This window comes from Podarcis bocagei (genome assembly GCF_964188305.1).
Source record: "Podarcis bocagei genome assembly, chromosome: 7".
Classification (NCBI taxonomy): Eukaryota; Metazoa; Chordata; class Lepidosauria; order Squamata; family Lacertidae; genus Podarcis; species Podarcis bocagei.
In genome coordinates, this window is record NC_138132.1 from 74077558 (window position 1) to 74099088 (window position 21531).

At 47.1% G+C, this 21531-nt stretch overlaps 2 protein-coding genes across 2 annotated transcripts; both read left to right on the forward strand.

The window, feature by feature from the left end:
• Positions 1-2342: 2342 nt before the first annotated feature.
• On the forward strand, positions 2343-10022 carry ANKRD65 (ankyrin repeat domain 65). Its single transcript, XM_081201610.1, has 4 exons — positions 2343-2753; positions 3979-4210; positions 6323-6872; positions 9507-10022. Exons 1-4 carry the CDS (start codon positions 2747-2749, stop codon positions 9972-9974), a joined length of 1257 nt encoding a protein of 418 aa, XP_081057736.1. The 5' UTR covers positions 2343-2746; the 3' UTR covers positions 9975-10022.
• Positions 10023-13516: 3494 nt separating this feature from the next.
• MRPL20 (mitochondrial ribosomal protein L20) lies at positions 13517-19008 on the forward strand. The gene is made up of 4 exons (XM_081201759.1): positions 13517-13737; positions 14979-15089; positions 16765-16842; positions 18771-19008. Exons 1-4 carry the CDS (start codon positions 13651-13653, stop codon positions 18942-18944), a joined length of 450 nt encoding a protein of 149 aa, XP_081057885.1. The 5' UTR covers positions 13517-13650; the 3' UTR covers positions 18945-19008.
• The last annotated feature ends 2523 nt before the right edge of the window (positions 19009-21531 follow it).

The following is a 21531-nucleotide window of genomic DNA, read 5'->3' on the forward strand; positions in this document are numbered from 1 at the left end:
GCTTCAGGGCTCGGGTGCAGGGATGCAATAGCAGGGACTTAAATCACAAACCTCTTTCCACTGGGGCCCAACAAAGTAACTTGTGGCATTCTGAGCACCAGTTATTGCTGCTGCTGTTGTTGCCAACTTACCAGCAATCAGGTGGAACAAGTTGCTTGTTTTGTTGATTGCCTCAGTTCCCATCTGCCCCACATCCTCCCCCAGTGGGATGAATATAGCAGCTTCAAGAGAGACATTAAGACCAGGGAAATGGCTTGACGCCCCCTCCTCCTTTGGTGCCCCTGCCCACACCAAAATCAGAAGGCAGAACCAGGTGCAACATGAAAGCTGGATTGCATCCTACACCATTAGCAAACCATAGCAGGACCTGCTACTCAGTGTTCCAGCATAGAGCCCACAGAGAGCCAGTGTGGTGTAGTGGTTAAGAGCAGTGGACTCGTAATCTGGTAAACCGGGTTCGATTCCCTGCTCCTCCACATGCAGCTGCTGGGTGACCTTGGGCTAGTCACACTTCTCTGAAGTCTCTCAGCCCCACTCACCTCACAGAGTGTTTGTTGTGGGGGAGTTGCAGATAGGTAGCCGTGTTGGTCTGCCATAGTCAAAATAAAAAAATTCCTTCCAGTAGCACCTTAAAGACCAACTAAGTTAGTTCTTGGTATGAGCTTTCGTGTGCATGCACACTTCTTCAGATACACAGATGTAGTTGTGGGGGAGGAAGGGAAATGAGAACATTAGCCGCTTTGAGACTCCTTAGGGTAGTGATAAAGCGGGATATCAAATCCAAATTCTTCTTCTTCTGGCAGGATACTCCATCCCGTTCCGCCTCTGTCCAGGTTTTCCAAAGAATCCACCAGCCTTCCACGGATGACGCTATAATTAATCCCTCTTGCTTCTGAACCAGTGAAGGATGGTCCATTAGGGCAAACAGGGCACTGCCCCACCAATCTTAGTCTGCCCACCCAGCCCCCTGCCAGCCTTCTTACTTACAGCTAGACTAGGAGTGGCCCTGCAGATCCACAGTATGTTTAAAGCACATCCAATACACATCCAAGCATCTATCTCTCTCTCTCTCTCTCTCTCTCTCTCTCTCTCTCTCTCTCTCTCTCATATATACACACACAGAGACATGAATCCTGGGAACTGTAGTTTGCTTATGGTGCTGGGAAATGCAGCACTGTGAGGGGGAAACTCACGGAAGCCCCATGTAGAATGCATTGCAGTAATCCAATCTGGAAGTTAGCAGAGAATGGAGTACAGTAGCCAAGCCATCTCTGCCTGAAAAGCATGGGGAAGCGAGGCACCTCTGGTGACAGTACTGATTCTGGGAGGAGCATCCGCAAGCTGTTCACCTGCGCTTTCCAGGGGGCGCAACACTGTCCAGGGCAGGCCATCTCCCCACCTCCTGGGCACGAGAACTCAGTATACATGACACCTCTGTCTTTTCAGGATTCGGTTACAGTCAGGAACATAAGAAGAGCCCATTCAAAATCAATTACTGCCTTTGATCACAGAGGTAGAGCATAGCCATCATGGTTATTAGTCTTCATTAGACCAGCCCTCCATGAATTTGTCCAATCCTCTTTTAGGGCCATATAGCTTGGTGGCTTCCACTGCCTCCTGTGGAAGCGAGTTCCGTAGTTTAACTGGGCGCTACATGAAGAAGTGGAACGCGGGTGGCGCTGTGGTCTAAACCACTGAGCCTCTTGGGCTTGCCGATCAGAAGGTCGGCGGTTCGAATCCCCGTGATGGGGTGAGCCCCCGTTATCTGTCCCAGCTCCTGCCAACCTAGCAGATCGAAAGCATGCTAGTAAAAGTAGATAAATAGGTACCCCAGCAGTGGGAAAGTAAACGGCGTTTCTATGCACTCTGGTTTCCGTCACAGTGTTCTGTTGCACCAGAAGAGGTTTAGTCATGCTGGCCACATGACCCGGAAACTGTCTGTGGACAAACGTCGGTTCCCTCAGCCTGAAAGCAAGGATGAGCGGTGCAGCCCCATAATCGCCTTTGACTGGACTTAACCATCTGGGGTCCTTTATCTTTACCTTTTACCTTTCCATGAAGAGGTACCTTCTTTTAACTGTCCTGAACAGTCCAACATTCAGCTACATTGGATGTTCACATGGTCTAGTGTTATGAGGAGAAGGATATTTAAAAAAATAAATGGGCCTCCATGTGAAAAAGCTTCCCCACCCCTGATCTACAGTTTCAGAACTTCGACTTGGAAGAGCTCACAAATGTGCCCTAGGCAGGGAGCCAAGAAGTCTGTCAGGCCAATATCCTATTAACCATTAGCGGTCAGGCACCCCTCCCTCTTCTTAGAATCCATTTAGTCATTAAATAAACAGCTCTGGGTACACTCCAGAATGCACGGATCGTAACAAAACAAGGAGGCGAAGGGAGCTGGCTGGATGGCTCTGCTTCTGAACGGGCTGGATATTAACGGGGGGCAAAGGCTTTCGGGGTTAAAATATGGTCTGGTAGCCGGTTTCCTTTCCATAGGAATGGTCCATTTGTGTGTTCGATCGAAGCTTTGCTTGCGCAAACAAATCTGAGAGTTGCTGCTCTGAGGACCTTCCAAGGAGCAGGAGAGACGACCTTGGGGCATGAGGACAACCGAATTTTGGGGAGCAAACAACTGTACGCGCCTCCTCGCACTCAGAACCCACGGGATAAGAGAACCGCCCATGTTTTGTTCGGGAGCAACCTCAGAATAAATAAAAGAGCGCCAGTCGGCCGTGGAAGAGAAATGACTGGTAAGAAAAAGATATTTCTCTCTCACTCTCTCCATTAAGTGACAATGTTCTCAAAAGCGAGGTTCCGTTCCTCCACTCTTGGCTGCTATGTGCAGAGATGTGATACCCCCCCTCACTTTCTAGATCCAGTATGATGCCCTGGGATATCAGAAGGTCACATGCTAGGCATGGGGTGGGGCCAAAGGCAGAAGTGGGTGGAGCAATGGGTGTAAATTTTGCCCATGTACAAGAGGCTAATATTGTGATAGTAATTTTGAGGTCTTAGATATATGGTAATGTTCATAAGTGTACCCACCAAGCATGTACATAGATCAGCACAGGACGACCGACCTGAAACCATTTTGATTCCCAAACTGACCAAATGTTTTCCCTGCAAGGAGGGGGGGGGGTCAGGGAGCCTTCCCATTGTCTCAGGAATTGAGTAATCAGCATTTTAATGGGGGACAGGCTATCAGGAAAGACAATCAGATAACCTGGCAGACAGGAAAAACAACATTCAAATTTCTGTTTTAGACCGCCTTTTCTGTGATGTAAGTATGATGTATCTGGGGGGAGGGTCTTAGGTTACACCCCTTCTGTGATGTATGTATGAGTGTTCCATTTCAACAGCAAGTTATACATTTTTGACAAATTCTTAATTTTAGAGTCTAACAATTCGGTTTCCAGTTTTGATTTTTCCACCTGGAAACCATTTTTTTTTGTCCAAATTATATACCTCCATTATTTGGTAATAATGGAGCCAATCTCGCACTTTATTTTTCAATTTTTCAAAGCTCTGCAATTTTAGTCTGTCTCCCTCTTGTTCCAGAATTTCCCAATATTTCGGCCATTTGGCCTCCATATTGAGTTTTTTCTGTGCCTTCGCTTCCATTGGTGACAACCATCTTGGGGTTTTCTTTTCTAACAAATCTTTATATCTTATCCATACATTAAACAATGCTTTTCTTTTTTTAAAAAAAAATGACGTCACGCGCATGCGTGGAAGCGGCGAATCGCGACCTACGCACGCGCAGACACGGGGTGCTTTCGCTTTAGGATGCGAACGGGGCTCTGGAACGGATCCCATTCGCATCCAGCGGTACCGCTGTAATTTGCTCTTAAACTGTAACATGCTGAAAATTTTATATCTATATTCCACAATCATTCCCATGTCTATATTATGGCCAAATATGTATTGTCAAGATTGAGAGCATCTTAACGGATGACTTGTCCTTCTTCCTGAGAGGCACCAGAGTCGAGGCCGAGGCAGCGAGGAAATGGATGTTGCTGAGTGAGGAGGAGGAGGATGCCGAGGAGGGGACCCTGACTGGGGAGCACAGCCACAAATTTATCCCCGAGAATCACCTGATCCCGACTGCTATGCAACCGAGCTGGAAGGAGCTGCACCGGGCGGCCCGGAATGGGGACACGCACCTGGTCAAGCAGCTGTTGAAGCAAGGGGCGGACACAGAGAGCAGGTGAGGTGAGAGAGGAGGGCCCTCTGCTGCCCCTTCTGGTGTCCAGGAGGAAGTGCAAGCACTGGGCCTGAGGTAGCGCTGCCTATGAGTCAGCAACGCTATTAGTTAAGAACAGGAAGGTCCAACGTCCATACCCTCTGACATTTCTCTGATGAAAATAGGGACGTCCTATAGTATTATATCTAGATCTAGATTTCTAGATCTATATTATTTATATTCCGTGCTATTTTCTAAAAAATGTTTAGGGGTACAGTGGTACCTCGGGTTAAGTACTTAATTCGTTCCGGAGGTCTGTTCTTAACCTGAAACTGTTCTTAACCTGAAGCACCACTTTAGTTAATGGGGCCTCCTGCTGCTGCCATGCCACCAGAGCACGATTTCTGTTCTCGTCCTGAAGCAAAGTTCTTAACCCGAGGTACTATTTCTGGGTTAGCGGAGTGTGTAAGATCAAGCATCTGTAACCTGAAGCGTATGTAACCCGAGGTACCACTGTACTCTCATTTTGACTCAAGAAAATCACCACTTTATAGTTCAAATCGGGAAAAATAAATACAGTAAATGGACAAAAGTACAAAGAATCACAAAATGTTTAGGGGTATGTGTACCCCTGCGTCCCCACAGAAAAAAAAGCACTGTATATTTATATTTATATTTATATTTATATTTATATTTATATTTATATTTATATTTATATTTATATTTATATTTATATCCCGCTCATCTGACTGGGTTTTCCCAGCCATTGTTGGCGGCTTCCAACATATATAAAAATGTAATCAAATATGAAGCATTTGCAAACATTTTAAAACTTCCCTTGGCTCGGGGGGGTCGCATAATCCTGTACCCTCCAACATATCTCCAATGAAAATAGGAACTTCCAAAGGGGGGGGGGAGAGACATTCCAGGATCAAATCAGAAAATAGGACAACTGGCTGTAAATCCAGGAAAATAGGGGATCTGAACTTAGAGGATCTGAACTTCTCATACCAAGGGGGCCACAACAGTAATTTGACACGAAACCTGCAGGCTACACGCTGCTTTGTTTCATGGGGGGGGGGGGAGAGTGGGATCCTAATTCGCCCCCCAAAAAACCCTTCGTACAGCCTTCCCAAAATTGGCTAAGTGAGGAATTGGCTTTGGGAAGGAGGCATGAGGCTCTGGCAGGGTCCCAGAACCCTCCCACCTCCTTCCCAAAGCTGGGGAAGTGCTAACCAGGCTTTGGGAATGAGGCAGGAGGACTGAAGGACTCTGTCAGATCCCTTTCCAAAGCTCGGTGCCTCACTTACCCAGCTTTGAGAAGGCAGTGCAAGGGCTGCAGGGGGAGTGTCAAATGATTGACACCAGGCAGGCTCCCTCACCTGCTTAAAAACGTCTTAGCTTAGTGAACCCTATTCACATAGAATGTGGGTGAGTGTTTTAACCTGGTTTTAAAGCTTAACGTTAGTGTCAATTAATTTTTGGATGTTCTAAATACAGTCAAACCTCGGTTCCTGAACGCTTCCGTTATCGTACATTTCAGGTCCCGAACGCCCCAAACCCAGAAGTAAGTGTTCCCATATTTGAACATTTTTTGGAAGCCAAACATCCGACGCCGCTTCCGCTTGAGTGCAAGAAGCTCTTGCAGCCAATCGGAAGCCGCGCCTCGGTTGTCAAACATTTCAGAAGCCGAATGGTTTCCGGAATGGATTACCATATTTTTTGCTCTATAAGACTCACTTTTCCCCTCCTAAAAAGTAAGGGGGAATGTGTATGCGTCTTATGGAGCGAATGCAGGCTGCGCAGCTATCCCAGAAGCCAGAACAGCAAGAGGGATTGCTGCTTTCACTGCACAGCAATCCCTCTTGCTGTTCTGGCTTCTGAGATTCAGAGTATTTTTTTTCTTGTTTTCCTCCTCCCAAAACTAGGTGCGTCTTGTGGTCTGGTGCGTCTTATAGAGCAAAAAATACGGTACGTTCGACAACCGAGGTTTGACTATAGTTGTTTTCAGTGTTTTCAACAGTTTGTTTCATTCTCCTTGCAAACTGCGTCGAGGTTGCTGTTCCGTTCCGTTTCACAACCAAGCAGTATATAAATCTTACAAAACAAATAAGTAATGGGAAACCACCCTTTCAGAGATGAGAATGGCTGGACGCCATTACACGCCGCCTCCTTGAACGGTAGTGCCGCATTGGTGAAGTTTCTCATCCAGCGTGGAGCGTTGGCCAACGCCAGCGACGCTTCCGGCTACATGCCTCTCCACTGCGCCGCTTGGAGCGGCCACAGCCAAGTGGCGGAGCTCCTCCTGCGCCGTGGTGCAGCGGCGGAGGCGCCGACCAAAGGAGGCCTCACCCCGCTCCATTTCGCCGCTGCCAACGGGCACACCCTGGTGGTGCAGCTCCTCTTGCGGCACGGAACAGACCCGGCCAGCCTTGACCGTCGCCAGTGGTCGGCCCTGCATTGGGCGACGGCCAACAACCAGTTGCATATTGTGGACCTACTGATATCGCAGGGCGTCAGCCCGGATTTAGGAAACGGAGGGAGTGTCACACCACTGCACGTAGCAGCCGAGAGCAGAAGAACGGAAGCTCTGAAGTTCTTGCTTGCCAAAGGCGCCAGCGTGAATGCTCAGGACGGCCTAGGGAGAACGCCGCTCTCCATTGCTACTAACAACGGCCATCATGAGGTTAGATTATTTGTTTGTTTGTTGTCTTTATACAGCCACGTGTGGGAGCCTCTGGTGTTCTCCATATGTTAGCCAATGAGTTCTTATTGCTTTTCAAAGATTTTAGCAAATTAATCCAAATTTAATACAAATTTTAAGTTGACTTGCTATGCTGCTTCCATGATGTTTCTCTTTCCTCCCTTCCTGCTGAATGTTACGTACTTCTCCTAATTCCATTTCAATACTTAAAATATTTTAACATTTTATCATTCATTTCCCCCCTTCTTCATTTCCCATCAGTACATATTTCAATTTCTGCTTAGACTTTTATATAACTACAGTGGTACCTTGGTACTCGAATGGCTTGGCTCGCGAACAAATCAGCTTCTGAACGCCGCAAACCCGGAAGTGAGTGTTCTGGTTTGCAAACGCTTTTCGGAAGCTGAACGTTCAACACGGCTTCTGCAGCTTCTGATTGAGTGCAGGAAGTTCCTGCAGCCAATCAGAAGCCGCATCTTGATTTTCAAACCATTTCGGGAATCGAACAGACTCCCGAAACAGATTAAGTTCAAGAACCAAGGTGCCACTGGACTCTCAAGGAAAATGGCAGCCGATGATCTGTGATGTTCTACTGATCAATCTTCGGTGGTCTTTTCCACGTGCCTATCCCTACCTCCTCGTGGTGAGAGTCAGGCAACGTCTTTAGGCGGCTAACAGGGAAGGTTTATCTGAGACTCTGGGTGCGAACCAGAGAGTCTCAGCTTAACCTCACAGATTTGTTTCTACTGAAATGAATGAACGAGGCAACGCAAATAGAGGTGGCGGGTCCCATGACTGTACCACCCTGGAGAGGAGCGGCTCCTGTGCTGCTGGGCCTGGTGGTGTTCCTGCGATGGAACTCTCAGTTTTTGTATGTGAACGCCCAGGCACCTCAAGGTTCTCTCGTTTCGAGTGGCGATCGGAGGCATTTATGCCAATTCCATCTTTAACAAAATCAAAGCCTCCCTTGGTGCTGGAATGTGAGCGACCAGGAAATTGGCAAGGTTAGCATGGGACTGCTAGAAAACAATCTATGTCTGCGGACAAACAATGTCTGAGGGGTGTGGCGCCCCAATGATGATGATGGGGGGGAAAGGGGGGAAAGGGGGGGGAAAGAAGGGGAAAAAAGAAAAAAAGGAAGAAAAAAAGAGGGGGGGACAAGAACCAAGGTGCCACTGTATTACATATTCTCAGAATATCAAGTAGAGTTACTCTTCGTCAGCCCACAAAAATAATTGGCTATAAATCAATATTCCACAAATATTGGAATATGCCCTCCAGATGTTAATGGACTACAACTCCCATGATCCCTGGTTACATTGGCTGGGGCTGATGAGAGCTAGAGTTTGTCCCCTTCTAAGGCAGGGAAATCTTTGAAGGGGACATGGCAGTCAGGAAGCATGGCTATCATTGAAGGATCCTGCACTTTGGTTTTGCAACTACAGTATGGTGGAAAAGTCATAAGCATGCATTTCGCTAAGCAGATGTCAGCAAACTTTTCAGCAGGGGGCCGGTCCACTGTCCCTCAGACCTTGGGGGGGGGACTATATTTTGGAGGGGGAAATGAACAAATTCCTATGCCCCACAAATAACCCAGAGATGCATTTTAAATAAAAGGACACATTCTACTCATGTAAAATCACGCTGATTCCCGGACTGTCCGCGGGCCGGATTTAGAAGGCGATTGGGCCGGATCCGGCCCCCGGGCCTTAGTTAGCCTACCCATGCGCTAAGGTGTGCACCTAGGCTTTGGGAAAGATTTTTTTTAAGCCAAACATGTATTGAGTACATACTCATAATCATAAAGAACATTCTTTTTCTTCATCAAAGAAGCTAAAACTTAAATTAGCTTATTGATTATTTTTTTCCAGAAAAGGAAATAACAACTAAACTTTAATTTAAAAAATACAAACTTAAAAAATGAAACACAAAGCACCAATTTTTTTGCCAGGACTTTACAAAGATGTAGCCAATGTTCATGATCTAACCAGATAATGAGCTCACCCCAGCTGACCAAAGCAGATCAAGGTTTCTTCATCTTCCTGTCCTAGAGAATGAGCAAAAAGGTGATGAGAAGAGACAGATGCAGGCAGGAGAAAAAGGCTGGAATGGACCTGCAGCTTCTACTTGAGCTGCTTCCAGAGAGAGATGTAGGCAGAAGCTGCAGGTCCATTCCAGCCTTTTTCTTCTGCCTGCGTCTCTCTGTGTCTGCTTCCCTCCTACTCCCGCCCCCTTAGTCTTTCCCCTATCGTGCGGGCCAGTTATGGCAGCTCAGGGGCCCCTGAAACATTAGAGAACTTACGGATAAAGTGGTGTCCGGGGCTTACGTGAGTCCCTCATTGTTTGCTGTACAGTGATACCTCAGGTTAAGTACATAATTCGATCCAGAGGTCCGTACTTAACCTGAAACTGTTCTTAACCTGAAGCACCACTTTAGCTAACAGGGCCTCCTGCTGCTGCCACGCCGCCAGAGCCTGATTTCTGTTCTTATCCTGAAGCAAAGTTCTTAACCTGAAGCACTATTTCTGGGTTAGTGGAGTGTGTAACCTGAAGCGTATGCAACCTGAAGCGTATGTAACCCGAGGTACCACTGTATTTTCCTCTCCTTTTCACTAGATGGTGAAGCTTCTGCTGCAGAGTCAAGCAGCTGTGAACCTGACTGACCACCACGGCTGCACTGCCCTCCACAAAGCTGCGACTGAGGGTCACCTGCCAGTTGTCTCCTCCCTGGTCAGGGAAGGTGCTGCGAGCATCGATGGGAGGGACCACCTCAACCTGACTCCACTTCACCGGGCTGCCAGCCGCGGCCACGTCGCCGTCGTCAGCTTCCTCCTGGACGAGGGGGCAGACGTCAACGCCGCTGGCTGGATGGGCAAAACCCCCTTGCACCTGGCTGCAGAGAAAGGGCACTTCCCTTTGATGGAACTCTTGTTGGCAAAGGGGGCAAGCCTTTTCCGGAGGACTCAGTGGAAGGAGACAGCACAGGAGCTGGTCTCAGAGAGGACAAGTCCTGGAGGCATCCCTAGCTTGGAGGACCTTGGGCCACCTCAGTCTCCCGCGTCCTGTAACTCTATAGCCTCTTGACTCAGCCCTCTGCCTGGTCTGATCACATATTAAATGCTTGCCTTTTTAGTATTGTTTTGTATGGTTTGATGTACAGTGGTTCAGTTGTAACATCGGTACAGTACTGGTGGGTGGGTGTATGAGAGCCAGTCGGGTATAGCAGTTAAAACGTAATGATAATAATAATTTATTATTTATACCCTGCCCATCTGGCTGGGTTTCCCCAGCCACTCTGGGCAGCTCCCAACAGAATATTAAAAACACGATAAAACATCAAACATTAAAAACTTCCTTAAACAAGGCTGCCTTCAGATGCCCTCTAAAAGTCAGATAGTTGTTTATTTCCTTGACATCTGAAGGGAGGGCATTCCACAGGGCGAGAGCCACTACCAAGAAGGCCCTCTGCCTGGTTCCCTGTAACCTCACTTCTCACAGTGAGGGAACCGCCACAAGGCCCTCAGAGCTGGACCTCAGTGTCTGGGCCGAACAATGGGGGTGGAGATGCTCCTTCTGGTATTGGGAATCTGGTAGACTAGGGTTCAAATCCCCCCATGGGCATGAAACTCACTGGGTGACCTTGGGCTAGTCACCAGTCCATCAGCCTAACCTACCTCTCAGGGCTGTTGTGAGGATAACATGGGAAGAGAATTGTGTAGGCCTCCTAGAGTGTGAATGTAATAAATCAGGCTTCCTCAAACTCGGTCCTCCAGATGTTTTTGGCCTACAACTCCCATGATCCCTAGCTAGCAGGACCAGTGGTCAGGGATGATGGGAATTGTAGTCTCAAAACATCTGGAGGGCCGAGTTTGAGGAAGCCTGTAATAAATAAAGAAATGTAAGGGAGAGGTAATAGCTTTGCGTAGTCCTAGGCAACCTCTGGAGGTGGAGCACAGCACACCTGCCCCCAAGTCTCTCTTGCTGGCCATTGAGTCCCTCCCAAGACCACGCCCTCTTTCCTCAAGCCACACCCCTCACTAACCACACATACTCTCCTCAGGCTACACCCATCTGTGGCCCTGGTGATTGTTTTGCCAGGTTGGGCAAAAGATAGGGCTCTAGAAAACACCCCCAACAGAAATCCTGGTGAGCTGCTGCCACTCAGTGGGGACCCTGTGGTCTGACTCAGTATATGGCAGTTTCCTATGCAGATGTGTTAAATTCTCTAACTGGTTTTTGTGCTGATTATGATGATAGCAAAGGGATTCCCTGGTGGAGTTTGGGGAAGAGAATTGATTCACTTGGCATTTAAAGGGGAACCTGCCAAATTCACAAGGGATGCGGGTGGCACTGTGGGTTAAACCACAGAGCCTATGAATTGCCAATCAGAAGGTCAGCAGTTCAAATCCCCGTGACGGAGTAAGCTCCCGTTGCTCAGTCCCTGCTCCTGCCAACCTAGCAGTTCAAAAGCACGTCAAAGTGCAAGTAGATAAATAGGTACCGCTTCAGCGGGAAGGTAAACGGCATTTCCGTGCGCTGCTCTGGTTCGCCAGAAGCAGCTTAGTCATGCTGGCCACATGACCCGGAAGCTGGACGCCGGCTCCCTTGGCCAATAAAGCGAGATGAGTGCCACAACCCCAGAGTCGTTCGCGACTGCACCTAATAGTCCCTTTACCTTTACCTTACCAAATTCACACTTTCTGGAACAATACGCAGACCAAACCACAGGCATCCTTCAGAATTTGCACTTCTCTGAATTTTGCCATGCGGTTCTCCAACCGAGCAATGTTTACAAAAACACAGACATTACGGGAGAGCATGCATTTTTGAAAATATATATGAATAAAATGCGTTAGCGAAGTCAGCATACACAGATGTGTAAGGGGAAATTTAGCAAAACTGTGTTTATTGGGAGAAATTAGCATGAAAATGCTTTCGGATTTCCACGAGGATTTTAAAAATAAACACATAAATAAGTAGGAAGTTGCTGCATGAATGTGGAAAACTGGATTTAAGATTGGGGAGATGGGAAATGGAGGATGGAAATGGACGGATTGGTCATATATGAACTATGTCTGATAACTCAGTCAGTACAGCACTATAGTTTACCCCTCCGTCCATTTAGTTAATTGGACAACGTCGGGTTTTTGGCGAAACAGTGACCCCATGGGTTAGGGCACTGAGGGCTCATTTTATGGCCTACTGTGAAACATGGGGTTAGCACCGCCAAACAGTGCAGGGGCCGAATTGCAGGTTTTTGGCACTGTTTTTGAGTGAATCAGGTGATGTCAGTATTTTGGCGAAAACATGACTGCCACAGCTGCCTATGTCCCTGACTCTTCCAAAAGCATAAGGTTTTCATGGAAGGTAAGAAGATGAGTGGCTACTAGCCATGATGGCTGGGAGGCAACCATAATCTGAGGAAAAATGGGTGTGTAAGTGGCAAAATCCCCAACAAGACACACTTTGGACTACATTACGCCAGACAGTCCTTTCAGTGTAGCTGCTCTGACAAACGCTGGCTTGCAACCCTTGCAGTGCATTCCTATGTCTACTCAGAAGAAAGCCTTGTTAATCCAGCGAGACTTGCTCCCAGGTAAGTGGGGCTAGGGCTATGCCCAAAATTAATCCTGCCCAGAGTAGACATTAATTGACATTAATGTCAGGACCATTGATTTAAATGAGTATAGATAATAATTTTATTTGTTTCCTTTTTAGATATTATTATTTTTATTTCAGTGGGTCTACTGGCGCTGCATACAATCTTTGCCTCAATGACCTGGAAACAGCCCTTAGTCTTTAAGATGCCCCAACAACTTCATTTCATGCGTTTAAAGCACATCCTGGGAACTGTAGTTTCTATGGGTGCTGGGAACTGTAGCTCTGGGAGGGGGTAAACTACAGTTCCCAGGGCGGAGGTAGGGCAATGCATAGCATTAGGAGACGCTTGACTCCCTAAATACAGTGGTACCTCGGGTTAAATACTTAATTCGTTCCAGAGGTCCATTCTTAACCTGAAACTGTTCTTAACCTGAAGCACCACTTTAGCTAATGGGGCCTCCTGCTGCCGTCACGCCGCTGGAGCACGATTTCTGTTCTCATCCTGAAGCAAAGTTCTTAACCCGAGGTACTATTTCTGGGTTAGCGGAGTCTGTAACCTGAAGCGTACATAACCCAAGCTACCACTGTACCATACATTTAGTACACAGTACTTCCCCCACCCAAAGAATCCTAGAAATTGTAGGGTGCTGGGAACTGTAGCTCTGGGACGGGTAAACTACAGTTCCCCTTGACTGAGGTGGGATAAAGCATAGTATTATAAGACTCTTGGCAGCCTAAAACAAAATACATTTAGAACACCTTCCTTCCCCTGCCAACTAAACCCGCAGAGAACAGCAGCTTCAGCGAGCTACAGTTCCCAGCACCCTTAACAAAACTACCGTTCCTATATTTGGGGGGCGCTCTTTGGTGCTCCAAAGGTAGGGTGCGTCTTGTTTTCTGTTCTTTTGATTTCGATGGAGACCCGCGCCATACCCCTCACCCCATAACAGGGCGTCCCAAAGAGAAGCGAGAAGCGGAAGGCAAGGGGCGCGCGCTTGCCTTCAGCCTCTTCGACTCTCCCTTTGCACAGCGTTGCAAATCGCCGCTGTTTGCAAGCCCGGAAGGGAAGCCTTGCAGTTTGCACCACGTGGCTTCCGCCCTCGCTTCTTCTCCTTTGCAAATCCGAGGAGGAGGAGACGGTGGGGGAAAGCGGGCTGGGATGGTTTTACTAACGGCCAGCCTTTGGGTCCGGGCCCGTTTGACCGATCGCTTTTGGCGGAAGCAGGAGGTGCTGAAGCATGCACGGGTAAGAACTGTGGATCGGTGCCCTGCTCCCCCCTCCCCCTAACGCCCACCCTATTGCCCTCCCCAGCTCCTTTGCCGTTTTGCAGCCTGTTTCCTCGCTGCCCACGTGAATCCATTCATTTTCTAGCTTCTGCCGTGGGTAGGCCAGCTTCCTGGTTCGAGTAGGCGCTGCTCCGAGTAGACCCATCGAAATTAACGGGAGTGTCGGAAGATCCCTGGGGGGTGACCTTGGGCCGGTGACTGCCTCTCAGCCGAGCCGTCCTCGCAGGACTGTTTTAATAACAACAACAACAACAACAACAAAACAACAAACTTTATTATTATTGCTTTATTATTATTGCATTTTTCAATTATTATTATTAGCATTAGCATTGGAGGCTTAGTTCACTTTGCAAGAAGCACCAGATAATATAGGACATTGTACAGTAATATCTTTTTTTTAATTCTTCAGTGTTTTTGCCTATTTATTTCACTCATTGCATGGTGTTGTCATTTTTCTTGAGTCCTAAATATTTCTTCCACCAGTCCCTTCTCTATTGAAAAGAACTGAGATGCTCAAAAAAAGGATGTAGGAGATTAGCAACACATGCTAAAAATGCCTTTTCCAAGGCAGCTTTTGGGTGGAGGTAATTTATTTTAATCCAGTTTGTGATGACATAGAATTTGACATTTTTTCTTTAAAAAAATAATAAAACATGGGCGGTATCCAATTCTAGTCCTTACTCAAAGAAGACCCACTGTAGTTAATAATACTATGCTTTATATTTATTAGTCAACTTGCTCAAAAAGTCACCCAAAGCAATGTAGAAGACCATTTAAATACTAAAACCAGCTAATAGACAGACATGATTTAGGTTCCTTCCTATCAGTGGGTCTACTAGCATTGGCTGCAACCCTATGGTTTTCTTTCCCCAAAAGGAAGTTGAAAAATGCCCCCCCTCCACAATATTCTGCAGGCGAATCCTAAGAGGGCAACCAGAACCGCCTCTCCTATTAGGATATGTCAAAACATTTGGTGTCCTGCAACGGCCATGACACCCAGAGCTCCTTATTTCCCCCAAAGAATCCTTGGGATGTACGGTAATTTGTTAAGCGGGGTGGAAATTGTAAGCTCTGGGAATTGCAGAATATTCAGGGTTCTGCAACGGGGAAGTGCAAGGTGAGAGGAGATAACCTTTTTCCCTTAACGGAAGACCATTTGGGTATTTTGTTTTTAGTGTGTTGTGTGTTTTGCCTTTCCAGCATTTCCGTGGGCGGAAGAACCGTTGCTACAGCTTGGCCGTCCGCGCCGTCCAGAGGGCTTTCATGTACGCCACGAAGGCCAGACAGCGGAAAAAGAGCGACATGAGAATGGTAAAGATGGCGGCTAGAAATGCTGCTCTGTTTGTAAGGTTTGCGCGTTCCCGTAACACGGCGAAATTTGCGCAGGCCCGATTAAGGGGTGGTTTGCTTGCTGTGTTCATTCTCTCTCTCCATGGGTGAGAAACTATAGCACAGTCCTTCATTGGAGGCTGGTCCATTAGAGCAGCTTGTGGGGCTGCCCCACCAGTCTCGGTTTGCCTTCCAGCAGCCCCTGCCTGCCTGCCTCCTTACTCACCACCCACCCAGAGGATAATAATAATAATAATAATTTTTTTTTTTACAGTGGTACCTCAGGTTACATACACTTTAGGTTACATATGCTTCAGGTTACCGACTCCGCTAACCCAGAAATAGTACCTCAGGTTAAGAACTTTATCTCAGGATGAGAACAGATATCGTGCTCCGGCGGCACAGCAGCAGCAGGCCCCATTAGATAAAGCGGTGCTTCAGGTTAAGAACAGCTTCAGGTTAAGAACGGACCTCCAGAACGAATTAAGTACTTAACCCGAGGTACCACTATATATCCCGCCCTCCCCAGCCAAAGCTGGGCTCAGAGCGGCTAACAACAATAAAAATAGCACAGTTTACATAAAATCACAATTAATTAAAATACATTCTAAAATCAATTGAGAATCAAATTAATGGCAACTGTTGGGCTAGATGGGCCTGTGTCTCATCCACCACCATTTCAGTGTTGCCTTTGTAGATTTCAGCAGGGCGGCTGGAGATGAAACCAGAAAGAGTTGGCTCCCCCCATTCTCATCTCCGTCTGTGCCTGCCCTTGGCTCTGGCGCCACCTACTGTCGGCCTCCTGGCCTTCTCACCTACCAGTCCAAATCAGTAGCAGCCTCCTTGAGAGGTCGGGGGGGGGGGGGGCAACACAAAAACGGGCCTTCTCTGTGGTGGAATGCTCTCCCCAGGGAAGTTCACCTGGCGCCTTCATTATACACTTTTAGGTGCCAGGCAAAGATGTTCCTTTTTAACCAGACCTTTGGTTGATCTGATTGACATCCTGTTAAAATGTGGCTCCTTTTGGGGGGGGGTGTTATTGGGTTGTTGTTTTTATTTTGATTATATATTGTGGGTTTTTATGTTGATCTTTTCTGTGAACTGCCCTGAGACCTCTGGGTATAGGGCAGTGTATAAATTCAGTGAATAATAATTGCATTTATTGAAAGAAATGCAAAATATATACTTTGACGGAACATGTTTCTTTTTTACTTAATTGAAGGTGTTTTTAAAAGACTGGACAGCCCTGGGTGCCAAATGTGGCCCTCTGTACCTCTATCTGGCCCTCGGAACGCGTCCCAAGCCACACCCCCTTTCCCCAGAACACGCCCCTCAGTGGTCCTACTTTTTACCCCCCCTTGAGTGCTTTTGGCCAACTGGGATGTGTCCTTAAACCCTGATAATGTTTCTTGTTTGATTGGATGGATGGAGGGGTATATGTAGCCTGCCACATGGAAGTAAAAATTACATTTGATGCCCCGCCCCCTTTTGGCTCTGGCCCCGCCCACCACTGGCATGTGGTCCCTGGGCGGTTTTCCAGAAGGGTATGCGACCCATCTGGCTGGAAAAAGTCCCCCCACATCCGCATTAGATCAGTCCAGAGAAACATGGCTGCCTTAGTAAACGTATCTCTGAACGCTCCCGTTTCTGCTTTCAGCTTTGGCAAACCAGGATCGAAGCAGCATCACTTGAGCATGGTGTGAAGTACCACGTTTTCCGTGGCGGTCTCTCCCAGGTAAGTGGCTTTACCTCACCCCTTCCTTAGCATACAGCCTGCTTCTGTAATAGCCCTTTTGGACCACCACCACCTCCCTTGATGAGCCCAAAAGCCACAAATGACAGTTGAGCAAAGGGCTTGATCATGGGTAGGCAAACTAAGGCTCGGGGGCTGGATCTGGCCCAATCGCCTTCTAAATCCGGCCCGCAGACGGTCTGGGAATCAGCGTGCTTTTACATGAGTAGAATGTGTGCTTTTATTTAAAATGCACCTCTGGGTTATTTGTGGGGCGTAGGAATTCGTTCATTTTTTCCTCCAGCCCCCCCCCCCCAAGGTCTGAGGGACAGTGGACCGGCCCCCTACTGAAAAAGTTTGCTGACCCCTGGGCTTGATAAACAGCAAGCCGGAGCTGCAAAAATGAAAATGGTGTTGTGCAAAAATGCATGAGTTGCTAGGCACCTATTGGGCCATAACAGGCTGCGTTTAATTTGCTATCTGCAAGTTCTGTGTGTTTCCCTCTCCTTTCCCCACAACCTTTTTTAATAAAATAAAATAAAATTTGCTTTTTAGTTTCCCACACTTTGGGAAACATAGGAAGCTGCCTTATATTGAGTCAGATCATAGGCCCATCTAAGTAATGTCTACACGGACTGGCAGCACCTCTCCAGGGTTTCAGACAGGGAGCCTCTTCCTTCCTTACCTGGAAAATGCTTGCCGGGACCTTGTTCCAACAAAGTAGATGTTGTACCATTGCCTCAGGCTCTTTCTGCTGCTCACACCGGGTTCCAGCTAGGCTGAGTGATGGATAATGCCTGGGGCATTGGCCTAGGACCCAGGAGACCAGGGTTCAAACCTCCACACGGCCATAATGCTCTCTGGTCGACCTTGAGCCAGTCACCGTTCACAGCCTACCTCACTGGGGTGTTGTTGAGGGTAAGAGGGAAAGAACCATGTTGTCAGAAGGGAGTGTGGATGCTTGCGAAGATAACAGCCTGTCTTTTCAGGTTTTATTGAATGCAAAACTTATGTACAGTGCAGAAATTTCAAAAGCATGTCTGCCTCAATCGCTAGCAGAATCCGGAAGTGCCTTCTTCCTATTTCCCCTCCAGCATAGAAAACAGGGAAAACCCCCTCTCCGCCTTTTTTCCTTACGTGGAAGATCTTACGGTTCTGAGAGATCTGCATTGGCTCCCAGTACGTTTCCGAGCACAATTCAAAGTGTTGGTGCTGACCTTTAAAGCCCTAAACGGCCTCGGTTCTGTATACCTGAAGGAGCGTCTCCACCCCCATCGTTCAGCCCGGACACTGAGATCCAGCGCCGAGGGCCTTCTGGCAGTTCCCTCATTGCGAGAAGTGAGGTTACAGGGAACCAGGCAGAGGGCCTTCTCGGTAGTGGCGCCCACGCTGTGGAACACCCTTCAGATGTGAAGGAAATAAGCAGCTATCCTATCTTTAAAAGACATCTGAAGGCAGCCCTGTTTAGGGAAGTTGTTAATATTTAACACTGTACCGTTTTTAACACTTGATTGGGCGCCACCCAGAGTGGCTGGGGAAACTCAGCCAGATGGGTGGGGTGTAAATAATAAATTATTATTATTATTATTATTATTATTATTATTATTATTATTATGCGACGGAAGCTGCACATTCCCTTCCCTGGTAGCAAATTTTTGGCTCCCCTTTCTCTCGTCTTCCGTGTCTCCTGCAAACTCCCCAGACCCTGGCAAAGTACAGCTGCTCAACAAAGGAGGAGGCTCTCTGTACGTTCCTGTCTCTCCCCCCCTCCCCTGCAAACAGATCCTTGACACATGTATTGTCAACTTGAGCTCCTTGGAGGAACTGTGGTATAAACCCGTATCAACAGCTTCCTGCCGTACTTTATCCACTTCCAGAAAGGTTGAGTTGCCTCTTAAGTTTCCCTTCTCTTCTTTTTTTCCATATTTCAGTGCCAAGTGGAACTGAACCGGAAAACGCTGGCCGACCTGGCGATCTACGAGCCAAAGACGTTCAAGTCCTTAGCCTCTTTAGCCAAGAGAAGAGGACTAGAAGGCCTTCTTGCCGCCCGGGGAGGTGGAAAGGAACCCGAAGGGATATTTTCGCGCATTGTGAGATGTACCTGAAGCAGGGGGCTGTTGCTGGCTTGTGGAGTTGTGCTAGTATTAAAACAGGAATATTTATACTAAATATATATATATATTCTGTCTCAATCTGTGATCCAAAATTAAAAAAGGTAAAGGTACCCCTGCCCGTACAGGCCAGTCGTGTCCGACTCTAGGGTTGCGTGCTCATCTCGCTCTAGAGGCTGTGAGCCGGTGCTGTCTGAAGACACTTCCGGGTCACGTGGCCAGTGTGACGAAGCTGCAGCTGGTGAGCCAGCACCAGCGCAGCACACGGAAACACTGTTTACCTTCCCACTATAAAGCGGTCCCTATTTATCTACTTGCACTTAGGGGTGCTTTCGAACTGCTAGGTGGGCAGGAGCTGGGACCGAACGACAGGAGCTCACCCCACCGCGGGGATTCGAACCGCCGACCATACGATCAGCAAGTCCTAGGCACAGGTTTTACCCACAGCGCCACCCGCGTCCCGCGGGATCCAAAATTAGTTCTTTCCAAACCCTCATAATCAACCCAGTTGGATTTGTGATTTGTTGAGGCGATACAGAGATTTTCTTCGTTGCGTTTTAAGGTGCATGGATTATAACCCAGTCTGCAGAAGTCATTTGTGCGTTTGTGTATGAAGAACCTGTGCCTGGCAATTAATTTTTTAATTGTTGCCTTGGTTTTCAACTGAGCAAAAGGCTAGTGCAGTGTGAGGCTCTGCCCACTGACAGTTCAGTACGTAGGAAGCTGCCTTATACTGAATCAGATGATTGGTCAGTGTAGTTCAGTGTTGTCTGCACTGACTGGCAGCAGCTCTCCAGGGTTTCAGACAGGGATTTCTCCCCATCTTGTCTGTCAATGCTGGGGATTGAACCTGGGACCTTGTGCATGGACAGCAGATGCTCTTACCTGCTCCTTGATCTTTGGAGCCATTGTGCAAAATTCATTACCGTATCTTAAGAGGTGTCTAACAACTTTCCAAAATATCTATAACAGATACAGCACCTCAACTTATTTCTAAGCATATGTGGTGTTTTTAAACAGATACACTGGGCCTTGGTGATTTATGAGCACAGCACCTTTCCTTTTTAAAAATCTTTTAAAATAAAGGGTTTAAAATAAACCCATCTAATGACATATTGCTTCTTTGCATTAAAAATAAATAAATCTAGTATTTCATGAGAAACATTAAAAGATGAGCAGATTCTGCTATGACCTGACCTTTTGCATTTTTATTCAGAAGTAGGTCCTTCTGAGTTCAGTGGGACTTATTCTCAACAAAGTTTGTATAACTTTGTCGTCCCCTGGTATTTAAGGGGACGTGAGACTGTCGTAAATGTGCATAATGCCTTGCTCTGGAGGGTCACAATCTTCATAAGCAACACATTACACAAACAAAACCTCTAACAATTTCTGTGCAGCAAAAACCAGAGACTTGTGGCCCCTTAAAAACTGGTTTTATGGTGTAAGCTTCCGTAGTCCACGGTCCTCTGATTTCCCTGCCTCACATGAAAAGAATGACATAAATTAATCAAAGTTCTTAATTTTCTTTGGTAGCTAGACTGGGGCCTGAGTTTCTACCTGGGGCAGTCAAATTCTTGCCAGTGTGGGGGTATGTAAAAATGTTGCAGAAAATTGATTTTTGTTTTGAAGTTTACCCAATGAATATTGAATTTACTGCTCTTTTAATGCACAAGCTGATAAAGGTGTACAGTGGTACCTCGGGTTAAGATCTTAATTCGTTCCGGAGGTCCGTTCTTAACCTGAAACTGTTCTTAACCTGAAGCACCACTTTAGCTAATGGGGCCTCCTGCTGCCGCCGGAGCACAATTTCTGTTCTCATCCTGAAGCAAAGTTCTTAACCCGAGGTACTATTTCTGGGTTTGTGGAGTCTGTAACCTGAAGCGTCTGTAACCTGAAGCGTATGTAACCCGGGGTACCACTGTACTTCGCATAAGCCCCACTGCATTAGTGAAAAGGGCTTTAAAGGTAAATTGCTTCGATCCAGGATACCTTTATCTCATTGCATACTGACCTGTCCTCCAGCTAAGGTCTACTGTCCTGCCTGGGACTGAGACATGATTAAGATAGGCATGGGTCTTACTTTATGTAGGACATTCCTCTATTTGAAGGTTTGTCCGGCTGAAGAAATAAAAGAGTAAAGGGGTTCAAGGAAGGCAGACTTCAAAGTTGCCTGTCAGCAATGAATTAACACAGATGAGCAGGGCATGGTCTTCTAACACTATGGTGAGATACTGTTCCTTGCAGTCTTAAATTCCATCCTGTTTTCTAAATTTGCATCTATACATATAAATTAGCTAGTGCTAATTTTATGCAGATCTGCCCTATGGGGGGGGGAGATACATTTCCTCTTTAGAGTGACCTCTCATTCATCACTTTGTTACATGCATGCATCTTTTCCGCCTTACGCATGAAATCCATCTGACATCCTCTTACAACAGATTGGTTAAAACTTTCCTGTTACACAAAATCCGAACGTTGTTTGTATCTGACAAGACTGTTTCTAATCTTAAGGTGTTTGATTTCTTTTCTGGGGTTGTTTTAATTGATTTCTTTTCTGGGATTGTTTTAATTGCTGTTTTAA

Bases quoted from the DNA above. Each gene is read 5' to 3' on its own strand.
- ANKRD65 (XM_081201610.1), top strand. The intron at 4,211-6,322 runs GTGAGGTGAGAG...CCACCCTTTCAG, and splicing joins GGGGCGGACACAGAGAGCAG to AGATGAGAATGGCTGGACGC. The intron at 6,873-9,506 runs GTTAGATTATTT...CCTTTTCACTAG, and splicing joins CTAACAACGGCCATCATGAG to ATGGTGAAGCTTCTGCTGCA.
- MRPL20 (XM_081201759.1), top strand. From the start codon at position 13,651: ATGGTTTTACTAACGGCCAGCCTTTGGGTCCGGGCCCGTTTGACCGAT. The intron at 13,738-14,978 runs GTAAGAACTGTG...TTGCCTTTCCAG, and splicing joins AGGTGCTGAAGCATGCACGG to CATTTCCGTGGGCGGAAGAA. The intron at 15,090-16,764 runs GTAAAGATGGCG...TTCTGCTTTCAG, and splicing joins AAAAGAGCGACATGAGAATG to CTTTGGCAAACCAGGATCGA.